This window comes from Papilio machaon, chromosome 25, assembly GCF_912999745.1.
Source record: "Papilio machaon chromosome 25, ilPapMach1.1, whole genome shotgun sequence".
Classification (NCBI taxonomy): Eukaryota; Metazoa; Arthropoda; class Insecta; order Lepidoptera; family Papilionidae; genus Papilio; species Papilio machaon.
The window spans coordinates 2,064,391-2,084,756 of record NC_060010.1 but is presented as its reverse complement, the minus strand read 5'-3'; the positions used below and the strand labels follow the sequence as shown (position 1 = coordinate 2,084,756).

The window sequence follows — 20,366 nt, the reverse complement described above, 5'->3', positions numbered from 1 at the left end:
CTTTGAAATCACAACAATCAATAAAAGTTTTTATTCAAGTGATGAAATTGTAAGTTAATTAATCGTACATTTAGATTCCTATAACAGTAGCGCAGTGGACATAGTACAATTATTTTTCTTTTCTTAGCTTAACATCTTCAAAAATCATTTTCAACGGTTCGAGGTCGATATTTAAATCCAGGTAAACATGAACTAGGTGGACTACATATGATTTGGTAAGTGTTATTGTTAGAGCGTGCATTGTTGTCACAATATTAGTTCAAGTGTTTATTATTCGGTGACTCAGCTCGTGGCCTGTGTTACCAAGCTGTGCTGCCTGCAGCTGCGTGTTACCAAGACAAAGATAAATATTATTAGTTCTAAAATACCTGGAGATCTGCTTTTAAATGTGCTGATACTAAAGTATAAAGAAGGAAATCCGTACACTTCAAAGGCAGGAAAAAGATTATGCATACCGACAAAGCTAAAGCTCGTTTGAAAATCATGTCATAAACCTATTTGTATACAATATGCACAACGCTTTAACGTCAATGTATTAAGTCCCGTGTTATCGTGCACGAATAGTACTAAGTTCGGGTAACTTTATTATGTTAAACGAATAGTGTGTGCCGTCAATAAATAATTTAAAGTTTATTTTAAATAATTCAATGTAATATATATCAAAGTTTTAAACGCTCCATTAATATTGTAGCATGTTACATGCAGCATTGGCAAAAGTTTGCGAAAGACTGAACAATGTTTTTAACTTACGCCATTCTAGTTTACATACCGGCTGGGACCTGTTTTTTGCTACCTGCGTGTATTGGACAAAACATGTCAAGTACTACCAAACATTTGGCAAACTTTTCAATGCATAAAATGTAAAAAAAAACTTAGCAATTACATAAAATACATGTCATCTTAATGTACCTTTGAACTAAAATCTTTATTGAATAGCAATATTATCATATTACAAAAATATTTGGAGGTACAGATGTTAGTTTTGCACCTGTATTTTTCATGGGGCGGACGTGATAAGTTTGTAATTGACTCTTAAAGTAATTAAAAAATTATTAATTAAAACTCGCACTGAAATATCCAGTCATTAATTGAGTTTTTAAAATGTGCTTATTTTAGGAGTTTTTTTTAAAAACCCAGCACATATTTCACGCAGAGTTTAGATTCTTTGGTATTTAGCCCAGTTTGGTCAAACAGTACACCAATATATCGTCGCTTAGGTAACAATACCGCGCAAGTTAAAAATGACAAGTTATCAGGAGACACAAAAAACTGATTATTTCCTTTGAAATACTACAGACTTGTTAACTGAATAGAAAAATAGTTTTAGATTAGGTTCAATAATAATGTCACAAGTTAAAATATGCGTATATAATAATGTATAAGTATAAAATTGACTTATGCGGTATTAGCTTTACAAAATAAAGACTTCTGCGGTATTTAAACTTTTTATTTATTATAATGTAAGGAAAATAATATGTTAACAAATTATACGTATAATACGTAGAAGTATAAAATATAGCAGTCTCAACAAGTACTAGGACTTCTTACACAAATTATTTCAAAAGAATGACGTAGTGTCATAGGTTAAATCACATTGCTTAAGTAACTAGTTTTGGTAATCATCTAGCTTCTACAGTTAAATAAAATAGTAAACGTAATAAAACTATTTTAACAAAAATAGAAAATAAACTTTAAAAAACAAAAAAAAACTGTTTCTATCTATTATAGTTTAATTTTTAATAAAAAAATATATTATCAGTCTTAATCATCTCAGTCTGATAATTTGATGAAATACCACTAAAAGTTTGATTACTGTGACCTCACAGTAATTGACCTCACGGTAATCTTGCATCATACAATTTAGGCAGCTCACTTAAGGGCGGCACAGCATTACTCAATTTTAGTGGACGTTGAGGCAAGAGATGCAGCTGAGGGTCTTCGAAATTTAATTTATACCAAATAGTACCATCTGGTTTGTAAGTTATAAGCTTTAAATCAGTCACAGTGGGATCATTAGTTTTCTTGCCCGGGCGTATGGTTTTGTAGATTAATGTTTTACTAAAATCAGTAAAAAAATTATAATCCAGATAACGACAGTCGTAGGGCATTGGATAAGATCTAGCTGATTTTGCTATACTTGCATACTGAGAAGGTAAGTAGATTTCTCTTCCTTTTAATTTGCATTCGATGGCACTATGCACAGAATCGCATTCCATCTGAGTATGCCCTTTTTCTAGATATTTTTGAGTTATAATAACTTGCTTTTCTATTGCCAAACGTAAAAGGGCATTACTCAAGACAGAATTTCGATTCTGTGCACAGCAACCATCGGAAAATAGTATTACAGGTAACAATTTCCTATTCAATACACTTTGCAATTGATCAACAATACAAGATGCAAACACAGAAGCTTCCAGTGAGGCATTAGATTCATCAAACCAGTAACAAACAGCCTCGTGAGTAGCCAAATTATACATTGTAAAGTTATGCACACACAGTTTCGTTTTATAGTAGATAGCACTTGCCTGAAGATTAGGAGCTAATTTAACTGATTGAACATCTTGCGTAAATACATGGCATTTTCCTTCTTTGGCTAAATCTTTATCTATTTCTTTTTCCTTTCTAGCTTTTTCCTTCCGTTGTCTATGTAGTGCTATTTCTGCGTCATTAATATTGCCTGCTTCATGACCACAGCATACATCACACCGATCTTTTTTCGGATGATAAAGGCTTAAATTAAGCTTTAAAAAAATGTTATCAAAAATCCTGCGACTAAGACATTCTACTGATTCAAATTCACATTTACTAGAAAATTCCTTGTATAGCTGCGCCATGTTCTGAAATAACGGCTCTAGGTATTGTCTTGACGTACTGGATCTACAGTAGTGTGATGGCATTTTAGGAAGACTATTAAGGAATTCCTCCGCAAAGACATGAGCAGCTTGCTTTTTTTTTGAATGGATTTCTTTTTGTGAATGTGGTGGCATGGCGCTGTTTGTTTTCTCAAGCCAATAACGTACAAACCAGTCCTTAATCCCTAAAGTATTTAGAAACATCTTCTTGCATACTTGGTAGCGTATATTTTCAATAGTTAAGAAATAAGCTAGAGTTTTAAATCTTGTTGACTCAGGATTCTTAGTAACCTTTTTGTCATTTGCTATAACATGACAACATACAAAAGTTTTTCTTTGTTCCCATGACATCGTTTTCCAAAACGTGTTAAATAACTCTTTTCTTTTATCTTCATCTATGTTCTGACAACTTCTCAGTTTCGATTTCTTACAAAAAGATGAAATACATGAAGGTTTCATGCTTCGTGCAGGCCTTAACACATCATGATGGATTTTTTTTTTAATATTTTTATTGGTCGTGACTCGTCTATAGCCTAAATACGGCTCTCCTTTCATTCTTAAATTTTTGTTTAGGTTTTTCTTCCACTTACCAGGCTCTTTATTAGCTTTGTTTTTCCTTTTTCTATTAATTGATAAATCTCCGTAATACGTATCAGTGTTTGCTAAATCATGGGGTTGTGGGTTAGATGTCTCACCAGCAGTGGCAACTTCATTAGGTTGAGACCTTGATGCGTCACCAATAACAGTGACTTCATTAGGTTGGGGCATCGACGTATCACCAACAGCGGCAACTTCATCGATTTGGGGGCTTGATATTTCAGTTGAAGCAGTTACTGTAACAGTAGAATCCAGTACATCGGGAATATCATTTGCGATAACATTTACATTGGTTTGAGGATTAGGGTTTCCAAAAAATGTACTAGTTTCTATCAATAATATCTTGTTCGTTGAAGAAACATCAGGAATAAATTCATTCATTGAAATGTCCATTACTGAATTATTGCCAATGTCCGTAAAATTAAATGAAGAATTGTCTATCATCTCTATAAATTTTAAGTTGTCAATGTTAGTTATATTTGCGTCATTCTCCTTTGTGTTGTTAATTTCTACTTTATCTTGAAATATCGTATTACTGCTGAATGTGATTGTATCAGTTTGTGCAATATCTTCATCATCAAGGCTGGCATGTCCGAAAGTTATACTATAATCTGCTTGATGTAAGTGCTCAGTAATAGATTCGTCAGTTGATTTAGAAGCAGAATCCATAGATTTGGGGTAAAACTTATAATGTTTATCTGTTACCTGTGCCAGCTTTTCGCTATTTATTCTTTTTAAAATAATCTTTTTTTTTTCTAATAACGCTTCCCGCCTTTTTTTTAAATCAAGTAAAGTCAAGACCTCAGTCTCCACTTTCTCCTCATCATTCATTCTGGAAGCGTTATCACCAAGGTCCTCGGCCATTTTCATAATATGCTGGAACAAATAAAGTGTGTTAATTATTTAAAACTATGTAACTAAAGTTTGTTTAATACCGCTCAAGTCCTTTTAAAATGTTTAGGGAACACAGCGTAAGTCTAAATAAAAAGTTTACAATACCGCCTAAGTCAGTGAATATTACACTGAAAAACCGCCGATGTATTGATGTGTTTAAATTCCTCTATAATAACAGTAATTTCAAGCTGATATACTAGAACATAATGAATAGTCGAGTTGGCTTACCTTTTTGTTGCATCAGAACTGTCGGTCTCGCTGATAAAACCGTGATAAATAAATAAAAAACAGTAAATTTTCTGCGCGGTCACACATTCACTCGAAACAGTATGGCGGTCTGACGACTTATGCGGTTGTGGAACAACAAGCGATTTGCGCGGTGCCAGAACTGTTCAAATAACGCGCTGCGATTGGTTAATTTTAAAATTTTTGTAACATAAATCGACGCGCGCCATCAAAATCTATCCAATGAAGTATAAAACGTCATATGGCCATTTTTCGACTTACGCGGTATTGTTACCTAAGCGACGATATGCAAATGCGCGCACTACGCCAACTAACCAATGGTAGGGCAGTACCGCGCGAACACTCCGCGCAAGCGCGCGCGTTCCAAATTCAAATGTGCTTAGCTGTTTTGAAGCGATTACAGTGACATAGATAAAGTTGTGTTTTTTTTTTCTTAAAATATTTTGTGTCTTTTTTAAGTTTGTGTGACGGCGATTGATTTCTACGGCCAAAGGTTTGTTATTATTTTTTGAAAGGTTAAGTTATGTGTTGTGCAAATAACTTCAATGTTACATACTTTGTTTTGTTTGCAGCCAATGAATTGATAACAACCTTCTAACAAACTATAAGAACCTTGTAATTTTATTTAACTAATAGGTGTTTATTTATAAAAATATTGTAAACTTCATAAGGAGAGATAATAATTTTACGATTTCACATTTTCATTCAGGTAAAAGAAGGTAAAATTATATTTTGTACTATATTAAAAAAACTATAATTGCGTTTTCCTTTTTCCGAAACATTTAAGCGAATAAATGAATAAACCTTAACATGACCGTTCTTAGAACCTTGTGTATAATTAACTACTGCGTACAATTACTAATTGTACGCAGTAGTTAATTATTTAGGTTATTACTTAGAAGTACATTACCAAATACTAAAAGACATATTTTAATCAGAACAGAAAAAATTTCATAAGAAATTTTGAATAATTTATTCACTTTATCATAAAATGTCATTTTCATTGAAGTTTTCCTTCGTGCATAAATGTCCCTTACAAAAGACATAAACGCATTTACTTAAAACATTTCTCTAAGGAAAAGATGAGAACAATGTCATTTTAATCTCCTACACATTTTTGTATGGTGATTTTTCTATTCATTGAATTGATGCATTGTTATTTAAACATTAACTTATCACGTGATGATTAATCAAGGAAACTGGATTTGGAAAACTGTAATACTTGGAAAAATAAGTATAAGTGTACATCAATGATAGTTGTGCACTCGTGTTATGTACACTGTTGTTTCGTATTATAAAACTGTTTTGCCTAGCAGACGGAATCCGCAGCATGGTGTTAAAGGCATTATAAAATACTTTCTCTTGTTATCATTATTTGTTTTTTTGTTATTTTCTTGTACATAAAATTGTAATTATGTTGTAAGTTGTTTTCTATGGGACTGGCATATTTATAAGAACCAAAGTCCATATAAAAAAAAGAGAAAAAAAAACAACTGATTTGTCGAATTCAATGGAAAAAGTAAATTTCAATTAAATAAATTCTTCATCACTATATTCGTATATCATACTAATATTATAAATGCGAATGTTTATGAGATGTATGGATGATTGTTAGAAGGTACATCCATAACTGCTGCATGGATCTCGCTGAAATTTGGCACAGATGTAGAACATAGCCAGAAAGAACACATAGGGTAATAATTAGGTTAGGAACATATAGGGATAGCTAATAAAATTGTAAATAAAGTGCATTTACAATTATATTAGCTAATTCTAACATGTTAGACTGATTTGAAAAATTCTTTTACCATTAGAACGCTACATTATCCGGGTAAAAGCTTCTACTCGAATAGTACTAGTTCTGATCTATGTTACTAGTCACTGTGAGAGGCCCTTAATGTTCTTTTTGCTACTCTGCGGCAGTTAAATATAATTATTAATTAAAATTCAAAGAGAGTCTTAGTGAAGAGCACGACTTAGAAACAATGCCGATGCGATCACAAACAGAACAACAATGAATATTGATGATGACTCATCATTTATTATAATGCACCAATGAATCATTATATATTTTTTTTATATTTTAATGATTTTATCAGTGGACCCAAGAGCACGAATCTATTAATTGTTCGAAGTAAAAAATGTATGGATTGCGTGTAAGATGCCATGAGAGATGACAAAATTTGCTATGACATCATCTCCCTGGCCTTATCCCGCTCACGTGGGGTCGGCGCACATCGTTTTAAGAACCTTAAAGTTTTGGTTTTAAAGGCTTATTTTTTTAAACCCGATCGCCTGTCTGTCGCTAAACCTACTTGGGAGAAATTTTTAAAATTAATTAATTATAAACTAAATACTTATAGAGATTTTGCTATATGACGGTTGTTAAAAAGACGTAGAAGAAGGATTACCTTATTCTGCCAACCTTGTTTGATGAAAACATTGCGTAATTTTGATATAAGAATAAAGTAGATTAAGGTGAATAAAAAAAACAAAGATTTTTTTAGATGTAGAGTTTTTTTTTGTTATTCAATATAATTTTTTATTTCAATATGCAAATTTATGAGTCAATGACAGAGTATGTGGTGGGTGTAACAGCTGAGCAAAGCCTTTCCTATGCCTTACCCACGCGCCAAGGTCACCCACTACGTACAGCGGGATTTATGAATTATTACTTACACAGGTTTCTCTACGTCCTTTAATTCTATAGTGTCCTTCTTTTGAAATTATTAATTTTTAACCCATGATAACATTATATTAAATTAAAATATTGCTAACGCAGTATAAAATTGGTTAAATTTTACAAAAATACAAAGTATTTTATCGCTTAGAAGATAGATTTTCTAAAATACTTTGACACATATTTTTTAATAGATATAGAATTAGAATAGCTTATCCCAAAGTGCTAAGTTTTTTCATTTCTATATATTTTTCTAATCATTTTGTTAGCCTTTAGTTTCTATTTTTTTTTTTGCAGTAGGTGTGTGCAGTGCTGTAACTAGTTACAAATTATTGTCGTTTTTTTACCTGCTAGTTGGTTAAAATGAAACCATATATGCTATTTTGTGAGAAAATCGCAAAAATATGGAATTCCTAAAACGATTAGAAGTAATTCAGTCTACCGGTTGATATAGATTGCGTCGGCGTAAAGCCGTTATATCTTTTAAAGGAGAAACACCGTTCTTACTGTATTAAATGTACTCACGCAAACTATGATTATAAAATTCAACACTTTTTATATAAACGATCTATCTAACTTTTCTTCTATAAATATATACAGGTGCAACGTCCAAAAACAGTTTTTACTTTTTTCTGTAAGCTGTTAAATTGCATTAGTTGTGTACATAAAGCTAGAGACTAGAGTTGCACTGTAAGAAATTGCGCAAAAACTATTCGGTCGTGGAACGCCTGCATTAATACAGTGTAGATAAAATCTTACTCTTCCTTTCGGTCTGAGCTTACAAGTTTTTATTCATAAAAGTCACATGTGCAGGGTCCGCCAACTTCGAACGAAAAACAAGAAACTTCACACAGAGACAATTTTGTTGTTGTGTTAACTGGGTTCCATAATATGAACGAGATAGAGCATATATCTATGCCGTTTTCGCTCGCGATAGTCCAAGCTATACTTGCCATATAAAAAAAATATTTCATCCTTTTATTATTATAATAAAGTATTTATAATTAAAAATAAGAAAACATGATTTAAAAAAAATCCTATTATTAATTGTCTTATTTCTTACATTTGTATTTATAAATCAAGATATACGATCACTTGTTATCTTATATCTACATCGCAAAAAAATGTAGTAATGGCAATTTTAAATCATAACCGTTAAAAAAATAAGTTTTCAAATTTGTTTCAAAACGTGTTCTCGTATGGTTCCGAAATCTTTGATATTGCATTGTATTTTTGAACTAATAACGCGAGTGTTTAAGTTTTGAGATATTGACTCTGATAAGTGAAATATTGACCTCATTATTATTTTAAGTTTTAACATGTCTGATCAGTACAGAAAATGTGTCAAGTGTGGAGTGACCTTAGCAAAAGATCATACTTTAACTTTTCACCGATTTCCTAAGATTGGGAATGGAAACCCTGAAACAGTTTTAAGGTAAATATTTTTAAAAAATCCATCCACATTTTGCTTCGAAGTAATAATCTGATATAACAAGATTTCTTTTATTCGGTCTCTGATAATCTGTTATTATTACAGATCCCGCATTTGGGCCGAATTCTGTTTCCCTGAAGAAAACTGTACTGATGTAGATTTTTAAAAAAATTACATACCAGCCACAAAATGCTATGCAGTAAACATTTTACAGAAGAATCTTTTATTAACATATCTAAAACACGTTTAAACAAGTTTTCCATACCTATTGGTTCTGAGCCCATATTGGAAAAACTGAGAATCATACCAGGTTCTTCTAGTCAGGTATGTTATGATTGTGAATAATATTTATGTATTTTTAATTATTGTATTTAAATGCTCACCTTAAATGTTTTGAAGGATTGAGTATGTTTAAAAATTTTTCTAGCTGACTGCCAAAGAAGGGTTGTGTTTCTCAAGTTTATGTCTAACTTTTCGGCACATTTCTTCAGTTGTGGGAGTGACATAAGATATAATATGTAATTAGGTTTTATTTGTTTCATAGAATAAATAATTGATAATAAAAAAAATAGCCAGATCTTCCACTTATTCAATGTACTGTGATTAGGAGAAGAGGTCAGAATCATAAAAAAATACATTATGTCATATAAATCAAGCCATCTTATAAAACTTTACTATACTATATATTTTAACACATTAACAAAATTTCAGGTTTCACCTACACCAGGACCTTCACATGAGCATATACAGAAGAAACAACAAGTGGAAATGGACCAAAATGCCTTTGTATGTATTTCACTTCTTTTAATAGTATTATTGTTGTTATTATTTTACTATATTTAATTACTTGCAAGAACAGTTTTTCAATAACTGACTAAACATCTTAAAATTCAGATTGCCATAATGTTTTAATATTTAATATAATAATTGTAATAATTTAATTTTGTTCATTTTTTAAAGTTGAGCGACTGACAAATGCTTATAACTTCAATATAATTTTTTTAAAGATTTGTATGTCTTAACTAAAATCTAGGAATCCCTGTATTCCTAAACTTTAAGTTTACTGAATTACTAGTGTGGCATAAAATAATGTTTTTAAATAAACTAATATAATGTATACAAATTGAAATATACCTTTACTGGGTTAATTAAATACTTTTGTAAATGGAGTTATAATAAATATGTTTTCCAGGTTACTTCACCATCAAATTTGCCTCACAATAATGAGCTGCATTATAATGAAAATTGTGATTTCATAATAAAATCAATAATTTTTATATCTTTAAAGCGATTCTTAATTAAAAAAAATCGGGAACTAAATTTAATTAAATAAATGATTTTAAATTACTCTGTTTCATTTCATTATTCCTTTAACTAATTTAAGTTAATAACTTTTACTAACACAATATATTGGAAATAATGATTATTTCATTTTAAAATTATTCTTTCTTTAAAAAAATCTTACATTTGCCAAATTATCAAAATAATCATAATTTCCAATATAAATTTTTAACTATAAATAAATTAAAATACTAAACGTATATTCAAAATTCCCGCGTTTTATTTTTTCATATGGGCGACCATTATGGCGCTAGTAGTATAAACGTATAGACCAAAGTTATAATACTATAGTATGTAACATGTCATTCTTCTCTCTATAGAGAGTATTATATTCTTTGCACATGTGTATTTGAATTAGCTCTTAAATTGAATAGACAGGACACATCACTTTTAGAACGGCTATAGCCTGACTAGCCATGTGGTCAAAATATTCAGAAATGGAAGGTAATTTCAAAATGACAGCGTAGACCTTAAAGTGAGTATGTCAAAAGATGGTCTAGAATGCAATGGTCTTTTCAATTGCTATAAAAGTTAGTCCCATATTTATTTGTCTACATTCAGAGGTGGAAAATGGGTGTTTAGTTCTTCCATAAAGTATATTTATTAAGTTATTACGAGTACCGTATTTCATAATAATAAATGTCCATACAGTGACACTGAAAATCAACTCAACTGTATCTTTGCGCGTGAAGTAATGCCCGTACATGATTGTTATGATGTACGGGACTTTACGCGTATTGGACAATGAAATTATTAGATACGGACTTTGATGAGCGAAATATCTTACTATTATTATAAATATTTGAATGTATGGATGGATGGATGTTTGTTAGAAGGTACAACGGATCTCAATAAAATTTGATATTGACGTAGAACATATCCTGGAAAAATACATAGGCTACTATTTATGTTTATTTTTTATTTTCGTGACATTTATATGTTATCAACAGCTAGCTTTAGGAAAGTAAAGTCAAATGAGAATACTGACAGAGATGTGTTTTTTTTTTACATTCTACCTTTAACCGCATGTTTTGCAAAACACTTGTGAAATAACGTGTTGTTATCTGTTTTTTTTTTATAAGAATTATAGAGATAACAATATACATAATTTGTTCAACCATTTTGAAAACCCACGGCAACATTTGCTACCGCAGTAAGAAGTTACATTTCTTCAGGTCTCGCATAACTTTACGTTTGGAAAGGTAAATATTTTCAACCTCTAAACTGTTATCGGTCTCATGCTCTACTAAGTACGATAAAAACGGAAGCTTTGTAGCAATTCAACGATTATGAAATTGAATAATTGTTAATTATTTTCAAGAGTTAAAACTAATTTTTGTTATCTATGAAAAAAAAATATTGCTTTTAAGGAACTATTGATAAACACAGGTATTTTTAACTTGAAGTTCTTATTACAATGAGATAAGTGAAGATAACTTAAATTTTCCTTTAACTTATTAATATACTTATTAAGACCGGTCTGTAACTAGTACCTACATCGAATCACACGTGAGTTAAGCTGTGATTCTTCATTAGTGTAATATTTTCTTACATTAAACTTATCTAGGTCTTGTATTGGCCAAGAACTTAGGTACCTACTATTAAATTCTAATGTTTTCACACGTAAAGAACTAAACTACGGAATGTTTCTAGGAATAATTTAGAATAATAAGTAGCCCTGTAGCATGTTTCTATTTATTGTTATTGTGCGTAGAAGTGAAACTAGATTTGTTTTTTTTTTTCGACGTAGAAAATACAAGTCAAACATGCGGGCATAGCCTATAAACATTGTCACACTTTTTTAAGTATGCACGACGTGAGACCGTTAATTTAACGTACTGTATACGTTTTATTGCGTGCCTACCATTTATTTTTCTATTAGTTATCTATTGTTCTATTAGTTAGTTATATGTCTGTAACGGGTTTATCTCTACTAGCGCCCTGGGCGAGATTTCTGTGGCCCCCCTTTTTACCATGTATTTAGGGGGGAGTAGGTTAACAGGGTTATGTGAGATTGAATTCACAGACCTGTAGCACCCCCTTCTATTCGGCGCACAAGGCGGTCGCCCAACTGCGCTCTATCCTAACGCCGGCCCTGGGCATAGTCAATTAGTCGCAAAGAGGAGAATTTATTAACCTGTAAAAATAAATAAATTCACTTGTATTTCAAGGTTTCGATTTCTTATTCACTTTATTTTATACTTATTTTTATATTGAATTTGATTCTGTTGCCATAAAGACAGGGACGTAATTGAAATATTTTTTTAAAGAAAGTTTCGTAATACCAACACGTAGCATTTGTTGCTGCTGATAAAATCAATTAACCTCGTTGCGGTTTTCATAGAGAAAGTCCTTTCCTTTAAACATTATCTAAGATAATACAAATTAAAATGATAGTCACTTGCAATGTCAATTATGTAAATGTATTATTACAATTTACATAAGCAAAAGATGTAACATTACTCGCAGCATGCAACTTCTGTAATGTTTGTATCACGAGGACAGAAAGAGCCAGAGCAGTAGATATTGCAGTACTGCTGTTGTATAAACAAAACCGAAACAGTAATTAGCAATAAATATTCAAATGATATACTGATTATCTACTGCTCTGTCTTAATGTTCTGCCCTCGTGTAAAATAGCATAACGAATAATAGATTATCGTAATAAACGGAGCAATATTTATAATTACTGTTCACGCAATACACGGAAGGATGTAACTATAGCGTGTAACTGTTATAATTCAGGGTGACGATGCAGTAGTTTTTTGATGGACTAGATTACTTTTAAACAAAATTAAACTAGAAAAATTAAACTAAATTTCAATTTTTATTGCGTAATATGTCGTGGTCGCAGAGTAAATGTAAACAAATAAACTACAAACTATTGTGGATAAATAGTGAGACGTAATTTAGTTTTGAAATCACAATGTTCATTTAAAAAATAATTGTACGGAATATATTATTAATACGATCCTTCAAGTCTTAACAATCTCATGGTCATTGTAAAGTAGTGCGTGTTAAAAATGGCCAATGTTACATTAAAGGGGGCTTAAGACCGTGTTATGTTTTATTTTATCTCTTATGTGTACGTTACTTTACTAACCTAAACTACTAACCTACTTTATTTTTTAATTTATAGATACTTCAATATTTATGCTTATGACCACAGATTAATAAAAAAAAGTGTTACATCTAAAAATTAATTCATAGTTAATTTTGCTTCCGAATTGCAACACTGACTGTGAAAAAGAATAAAAAAAACTAACAACATACGGCCAATACCGAAACGATTTCAATAGAATTTCAGGGACAACAGTATTTAATTGATTTTACATATTTAGTATCAAATGTAAAAAGATTTTCAATCATAAATCAAATATTTTCAATGACTTAATAACTTTCTAGTCCATGGTAATATCATCTTCATTGCCTAATTCCTATTTTAAGAGAATTTTATGCTAACAATATTATGTTTCTGTAGACAATAAAAACTCACATTTAGTAAACGCATATTTATAAATTTTTCTTAAACCAGAGTTTTTCCTTATTGAAAAGCGTTATCTACCACTTTCCATTGACCCCAATTACCGACCTAAATACTATGCACAATAGGTTTCATTTTACAAAAACGTCATATTAACAGTTAGACCGACTTCCGTGGAAGCGGACGCTATGGTATACGTGCTTGGAATGTCAGAAGCATCAATAGAACTGTACCTTTAAACTACGTGAACTGAATTGAAGATAAAGAAATATTTGCCAAGGAAATATCACCTTTATTTCTTTATGGTTTGACTTTTTTGTTTCCAAAAGTTGAATGACATTAGGCCACATGTTTTATTTTTTACTTTATGACTTTTAAAGTTATGCATCTCAAAATTGAATCTGAATATGTCTTGTATTTTTTTTTTGTACAAAAATCCTGTTTCCGATATACCAGTATTTTCGAATTTTTTTAAGTTTTTTTTTATAGAGTTTCCTTATATCTTGTAAAAATTTTTTCATATTGTGATTTCGATCAAAATACAGAATATATAACTTATTTTTAGAATTGAACTATTTTCCATTCAGTATCAGTGCACAATTTTCGTAAATTTATATCTCTCGTTACATTATAAACTGACGAAGTTCATTATTACATCACATCCAGTGATGATCCGCTTACATGCCTATTATCAACTGTTTAACGGAGACTATAAAGAATATTGAGGTATTACCTATTCGTACTAAAAAGGGCATTTCAAGTGACATTTTACAACTGTGAAGTATTTAATGAATGCACACGTAAACTAGGAAGCTGGGAAACACTTTCGCGATGAATCAGTTAAGTTACACTTATGTATGTAAACATCAACTTTTACTCTCCATGCTAAAGACATAGCGTTCCTAGATACTTAAAATAGCAACTTGCTTTTAAACATGTTGATTAAAGTATATAATTTTCTTAAGAAAGACTCTCGTTCAGAAATATAAATTATATTTAGTTAATGTCTTTCATTAGGTATTTTCTATTGGGCCGATTGATCGGTAGGTTTATCCCATTTTTAGATCGGCTAAATCATATCGTTAAAAAATCTGTATAAAAATCTATAGAAAATAACCGTATAGTAACTTCAGTAAACATGCTCAATATTTGGATGATTCCGATAACATTTCTTTTCTTTAAAACATTCTAATTGTTATTTTCACCACGAAGTTCTTACGTGAATTGTAACGTTTTCACTTTAATTTTATTGAATATCGGAACGTAATATTTACATAAACAAACCGCTTACGTGTTTGCGAATATTTTACAACTCTAAATTTATAGATAAAACAGATTCCAGTTAATGTGTGTAAGAAGTCATTACATAAATTTTTCTATCGCTCTTGATGATGATTGTTACCTTACTATGTAAATCTACATCGTCTTCTTTTGTGACAAAATCCGCAGATAAATCAGCGGATTCAAACTGCGAAAGGATGTTTAATAATTATGCACATAGGCTATTCTGATTTCCCAGACATGTATTTCTTAGTAATTATAAATTTTAAAATAAACCATTCAATTCACATCCTAAGCAAATCATATATGGGAAAATCAGCGTGAGACAGGTCTGTACGCGGAAGGTAAATAAAGAGCTTGCAACTCCAAGTGAAATTATCAGAGAATTTGCATGACTCCCTACAAACATCCTGTGGGAAATTACTGCAGGGTAATGATGGTAGAATTATACAAGAATGCGTTTACCAACCTTTGTCTTGCGAGCTATATATACATTTTTACAGAACTGTACTATCAGGGAATCTGTCGGTATCCTTTAAAGTGACAGTCATTTGATCGTTTCGTAAGCATTGAGACAATGATGCGGAAACAATAACCAATAGGACGCAGCTTTTAAATGTGCCTGTACGAAGAAAGTTTGATCAGTGGCATGTGCCTAATTGCCTTTTTTAGTCATTACGTGCAACTCACGGCTAACTGTTTTTTAAGCAATGCACTTTAACAAGGTTTTTTACAGACAAGAAACAAAGCAATTTTTCTGTAAGTGGAACACCGCGAGTAGGCCTTACTATTTATACATCCTAAAGCACTAACACAAAGTGTGTGCTTAAATCTAAATTATACCCAAACAACGCAACATTTTTTTTTCATAATTTTTCTACTGAGATACACCGGAAACGATAGTACTTACTCGCATGTTAGTACTGCACTATTATTTAACAGAGCTTGGCCTAACGCGTCGTGAACAAATATTTCATTACGTAATGTTAGCAAAAAAGGTTCCCAGAATTCATTAGCAAAGTCAATGACTACAATTTTTCTCATAGAATCAACGCCCGCTTTACAAATGTTAACAAATGTCTAACTAGATCACTTTTTTTCGCCTTTCAAGTCGATTAGTTTATTATTGCTTTACCGAAAACGAAATTGGCTTTACTCGAAACTTAGGACTAGTAACGACTAGTTAAGGGTAGACATTAGCCTCTAAGGGGACGTATATATGGTGACGTCGATTATACCATGTGCTAAATTGTTTACTTAAACTGTTTTATTTTTCAGAACCATGCAAATGTCAAAACCTTCGCTAGATAAAATAGAAAACTATCTTCTCAATTGGAATTGAGATGAAGTGGTCTTTCGGAAGGAAGGAAATTGGCAACCATCAAGGATGTTAAAGTACTAAACATACAATTTTTGGTCTTTAGAAAAGCAATGGCTATAGGAAACAAAGTTTAATATTACAGGCACTTACCAAACGTAACTAGAAAGTATAAAATGATAACAATAAGTTAAATTTTATAACCTAAAAACACACCCTAAACCTGTGAAATACGTCACTCGAGAACCAAGCAGATAAATATGTCAAAATTATAAGAAAGAGAGTGATAGAATAAAAAATGTCAACGAGCAACGACCTGAATGATATGGACTCGTCACCCAAACTGCGGATGAAGCCTGCAGTTAGTAGAATATTTTGTTGCAGCGTAACCGCCGCCTCTGGATTTATTGCAGCTTATGCTCTGGTAAGAGATGTTTATTTACAACTCGGAGACGTTAAACCTAGACGCTTAGCGTAGATTTAGTAAGGGTACTGAAGTGTCTATTAAATTTCGAACTTTCGAACCCCGTACAAGTACCTACTTGTGCGTGTATTCTTCTGTGATGTCATCAGATCCAGGTTACATGCTCGATTAGTTATACTCATGTGATTTTTGATTGAGAACACTACATAATTGGCCAATATACCGTGTCTTTGGTAAACTGGTTGTTGCTATACGAATATCTCACGTTCGTGTTGAAACTGTGCGAGCGAGAGTCAACGCTGCGCTCGGAATACGTAACAGATCGGAGGCTGGTTTCCGACAGACGTTATATTCGGCCGGTACGATTGCAATTCGCGATTAACATTTTTATACGGATGTTATGCAATTTTATAACGAACTTATGCTTGGAATGGTAATGAGGTGTAGTGGTAATCTAGTTAGATTAGTAAGTCTATTAGAAGACTAGTAACTCTTACTTCTTACTAACTCGAGCTATTGAGTACCAATGTTATACGTTGTTGCAGGTGGCTTACGCGATCGCGCTGATCTACGAAATCGTTTGGGTTGTTGAATCTCAAAGCGGGCTGCCGGTCGCCTCCGCGCTACTCATGATCTGTTACTGCATTGTCATTGCTGCCACCGTCACCCTGGTGCATGGACTTATATCTGTGAGATCTTTTATTCTTACCTATCACTGTCACTATTATCTGCTTCAATCAGCTGTTTTTTTTTTCTAATCTGATATTAAAAGTTTGCATCTCTGCTTCCTATTATTATATATTTGTCTTACTAATGTGTTTGCTATTGCTCATCAATGTTGGTACATTTAAGAGTACCAATATGTCTGTGCCCTTTGACTTACTTGTCTTTGAAACTGGCTCTACTTAATCTATTTTTGCTATCATAAATACTTATATGTTTCAGAAAAATAACACATACCTGTTGGCGTGGCTGATAGCGGTTATATTGGTGCTGATACCAGAATGTGCGCTCGTCTTCTACATGTCTATAAGTCATTGGGTAAGTTGCACTTTATAATTTACAAAAAGTTACAATTCAGTCAAGATTGTGAGCTCTTTGATTTTAAAAATGTAATCTTTTTAATTCTGATAAAGGCATAGTTTTTTAATTCCCTCTAAGTGGCGGAAATTTTAAGCCTTACTAATATTCCTATCTTATTATAGGGTCTACAAGGTGTGTACGGCGGTGCGGAACTAGCGTGTTACGTGGCCCGTTTGCCGGCTATTGTGTGTGGAGTGGTGCTTGTACAGTCTGCGTACGCACTCAGAGAGGCTAGGTTGGTACTCGTATTATTTATGCAAATCAATTTCAAAGATGGAAAGATGTATTGCTGACACTCATAAGTGACTACCAAGTCTCAAAACGAAGATATCGAGGACAAAAAAAAGTAGAAGGGACGAATAAGGAAAGCAAACCCCGACGTCATTTGGGAATTTGTTAAAGTTAGGTTTACTTTCTGGTCCGAGTTTTATTCGTACTTGTGTGTGCTAAATCACTGTTTTTTGTTTTTCAAAGAGAATGTCCTGATACGAGTTACGACAGTGGAGACTCGTAAAATATTATTATAACCATATTGAAAACAAAAATACAAAGATATACGGTATAAAGGAAGGAGCGAGGGAGATAATACTTAACAATGAATCGGTATGAATTAAATCGTTCGTGTGTAGGCAAAATTTTAACTGTCAGTTAAACTATACAATTCTCAGTTTTGCCTAAAAACAGTCGAACCGTACAGTTCAAACTGTTAATACTGATGGCATGTAGCGGGCTTAACATTTCTAATTATCTTTTTATCAATGTTACAGGAAATCAGGTTATGTGAATGGCGCCCCGGTGAGCGGCAGTGAGTTTGACGCCAGCCACTACGTGCCCGAAGCGCCCAGCGCATTTACAAATGATGGCTTCCTGCCAGATAATGGTAAACATTGTTAAATGATTCTATCATTTTAAAGAATAACTCCATAAAATATGTACCAACATTAGGAGAAACAGAACTATTTTCCTAGAACCCTAGAACTAGTATATCAAAGACATTATTGTTTTAAAATATGGTATAATTCTGTTTCCAGGTAAGTCTGGGTCGATGCCCGACCTACGGCGTCACTTAGCAACGCGTCAATCGATGAACCACGGCTACCCTGTGGTACTACCGCAGCCGCCTCCTGCCTACTGGCAACATTTATCCGACCGACAGTACGCAGCCAGCCTGCGCGGCTACCCCAAGCAGTATTCCTCGCCGCAGACATACGGCACTTGGGTTGGACCCAGGTCCGGACACGAGAACCCATACAAACGCAGACATTCCGTAGTCGGCGCATTCACCAATGATGAATACCCGCCAAAAAGCTACGATCAATACGATGACAGAATGGATTGCAAGAGCGAGATCGCATACCCATATTATCGACCGTATCCATACGATCCAAGAATGTACCCGGATTTCGACCCACGATTCTATCCAGATTTTAAACGGGAAGAGGCTGCTTACGGTGTTAATTTGCTAAGACATGATCCTTATCAGTTTAGTGGTTCGAGGGAAAGAGTATTTTATAATGTACGTAATAGCCACACGTCAGTTGGCAATGAATCTGATGATTTGACCAAGTACAAGGACGTTGCTTTGTAAAATTATACATGAACTGGTGGAAATCGATTTAAATGAAGTGTGAACATTTCCTTTAAAGTAAAACTTTATAGAAGGTCAAGTCAAGATGTATATTTCAGGTTTATCACTACTTTGTTCACAAAAGTTATTGCGATTTTTCGCAGACATGCAGGTCTTACAATATAATTATTTAAAGTACGAATACTTTATTGAAAACAATATTAGAATAATGACGCTTTCTAAGCATCACAACATGCAAATTGCGTCGCCTACTTTATAATTGTAAATATAAATTATTATGGTTTACCGTGGGTTTGCGTGACGAAAATCCTAGTTTAAAATATCCTGTTATCTCTGTTTTAACAGAAATAATGACAGGGATGACGATATGTTTTATACAGAGATTTTGCTCTCAGAAACCCACGGTTAGTATGATAAGTATTATTGTGTAAATGGCAGTACATATTTTGAATAGTAAAATGCAAGAAATACAGACTTTAACTTTTTTATAGGGATATTAGGTTTTGAATACCCATTTAAAATCCAAATGGCTAACCTTAATTATCCTCGAAGAGCGACAAACGTGAAAATGTGACGTGAAAAAGAAAAAGTAAAGACGTTGTTGTTGGTTGCATTATATTGCATAGTATTAAATCGCGAGGGTAACTTCGTTGGTCTAGGACAGGGATAACAATAGACAATATTTTGAACACGTCACGAATCACAAAAGACTATGCGCGACGAAAAAAAGTGCGAATACCTACGTATTACTTTTATGTGGAACAAATGACAGTGATCCCTATACTTCAGAATGTTGCCAATCACAAAATCAAAAGGATTTGATGGCACTTCTATGACCTCATTGACCATTTTAGAAAAATGGCAGTTTGATATGTACATCCCTGCTAGAATGAATAATAAGTTAATAAGAGTAAGCTACCTAGCATTTTTTTTTCATTTATCTAGCTTTTATCAGATATAAATGACAAACTACGCTAAATAAGTATATCCACTAAAGAATTTTATGCACTTTTTGTTACGCATCAGGTTTTTATTTCTTGAGACTTAGACATGCAGTGGTGCTATTTTTTTACTTTAAGTATTTGTATTATTTTATAATATGTTCCAAAGTATGATTTATACCTACTTGAACATTTAAAATCACAT

At 32.5% G+C, this 20,366-nt stretch overlaps 3 protein-coding genes across 4 annotated transcripts; 2 read left to right on the top strand and 1 right to left on the bottom strand.

The window, feature by feature from the left end:
- Positions 1-1,835: 1,835 nt before the first annotated feature.
- On the bottom strand, positions 1,836-4,876 carry LOC123722410. Its single transcript, XM_045684115.1, has 2 exons — positions 4,572-4,876; positions 1,836-4,325 (listed from the first exon to the last, which is right to left on the bottom strand). The coding sequence occupies exon 2, from the start codon at positions 4,317-4,319 to the stop codon at positions 1,836-1,838; it is 2,484 nt and encodes an 827-aa protein (XP_045540071.1). The 5' UTR covers positions 4,320-4,325; positions 4,572-4,876.
- A 42-nt stretch (positions 4,877-4,918) lies between these two features.
- LOC106711257 lies at positions 4,919-20,235 on the top strand. 2 transcript variants are annotated; one of them, XM_045684193.1, is made up of 7 exons: positions 4,919-5,082; positions 16,086-16,549; positions 17,095-17,238; positions 17,495-17,590; positions 17,755-17,867; positions 18,400-18,512; positions 18,664-20,235. In XM_045684193.1, the coding sequence occupies exons 2-7, from the start codon at positions 16,424-16,426 to the stop codon at positions 19,218-19,220; spliced, it is 1,149 nt and encodes a 382-aa protein (XP_045540149.1). In that variant the 5' UTR covers positions 4,919-5,082; positions 16,086-16,423; the 3' UTR covers positions 19,221-20,235. The 2 variants fall into 2 exon arrangements, with proteins under 2 accessions (XP_045540149.1, XP_045540150.1); XM_045684194.1 differs by having other exon boundaries at positions 4,930-5,005; positions 16,271-16,549.
- LOC123722409 lies at positions 8,327-10,737 on the top strand. Its single transcript, XM_045684114.1, has 5 exons — positions 8,327-8,704; positions 8,807-9,025; positions 9,413-9,487; positions 9,894-9,948; positions 10,694-10,737. The coding sequence occupies exons 2-5, from the start codon at positions 8,891-8,893 to the stop codon at positions 10,735-10,737; spliced, it is 309 nt and encodes a 102-aa protein (XP_045540070.1). The 5' UTR covers positions 8,327-8,704; positions 8,807-8,890.
- Positions 20,236-20,366: the final 131 nt, after the last annotated feature.

Coding starts and splice junctions, on each gene's coding strand:
- LOC123722410 (XM_045684115.1), bottom strand. CDS start 4,319: ATGAAAATGGCCGAGGACCTTGGTGATAACGCTTCCAGAATGAATGAT.
- LOC123722409 (XM_045684114.1), top strand. CDS start 8,891: ATGCTATGCAGTAAACATTTTACAGAAGAATCTTTTATTAACATATCT. Junction 9,026..9,412: donor TACCAGGTTCTTCTAGTCAG/GTATGTTATGAT, acceptor ACAAAATTTCAG/GTTTCACCTACACCAGGACC. Junction 9,488..9,893: donor AAATGGACCAAAATGCCTTT/GTATGTATTTCA, acceptor TATGTTTTCCAG/GTTACTTCACCATCAAATTT.
- LOC106711257 (XM_045684193.1), top strand. CDS start 16,424: ATGTCAACGAGCAACGACCTGAATGATATGGACTCGTCACCCAAACTG. Junction 17,591..17,754: donor ACATGTCTATAAGTCATTGG/GTAAGTTGCACT, acceptor ATCTTATTATAG/GGTCTACAAGGTGTGTACGG. Junction 18,513..18,663: donor TGGCTTCCTGCCAGATAATG/GTAAACATTGTT, acceptor TTCTGTTTCCAG/GTAAGTCTGGGTCGATGCCC.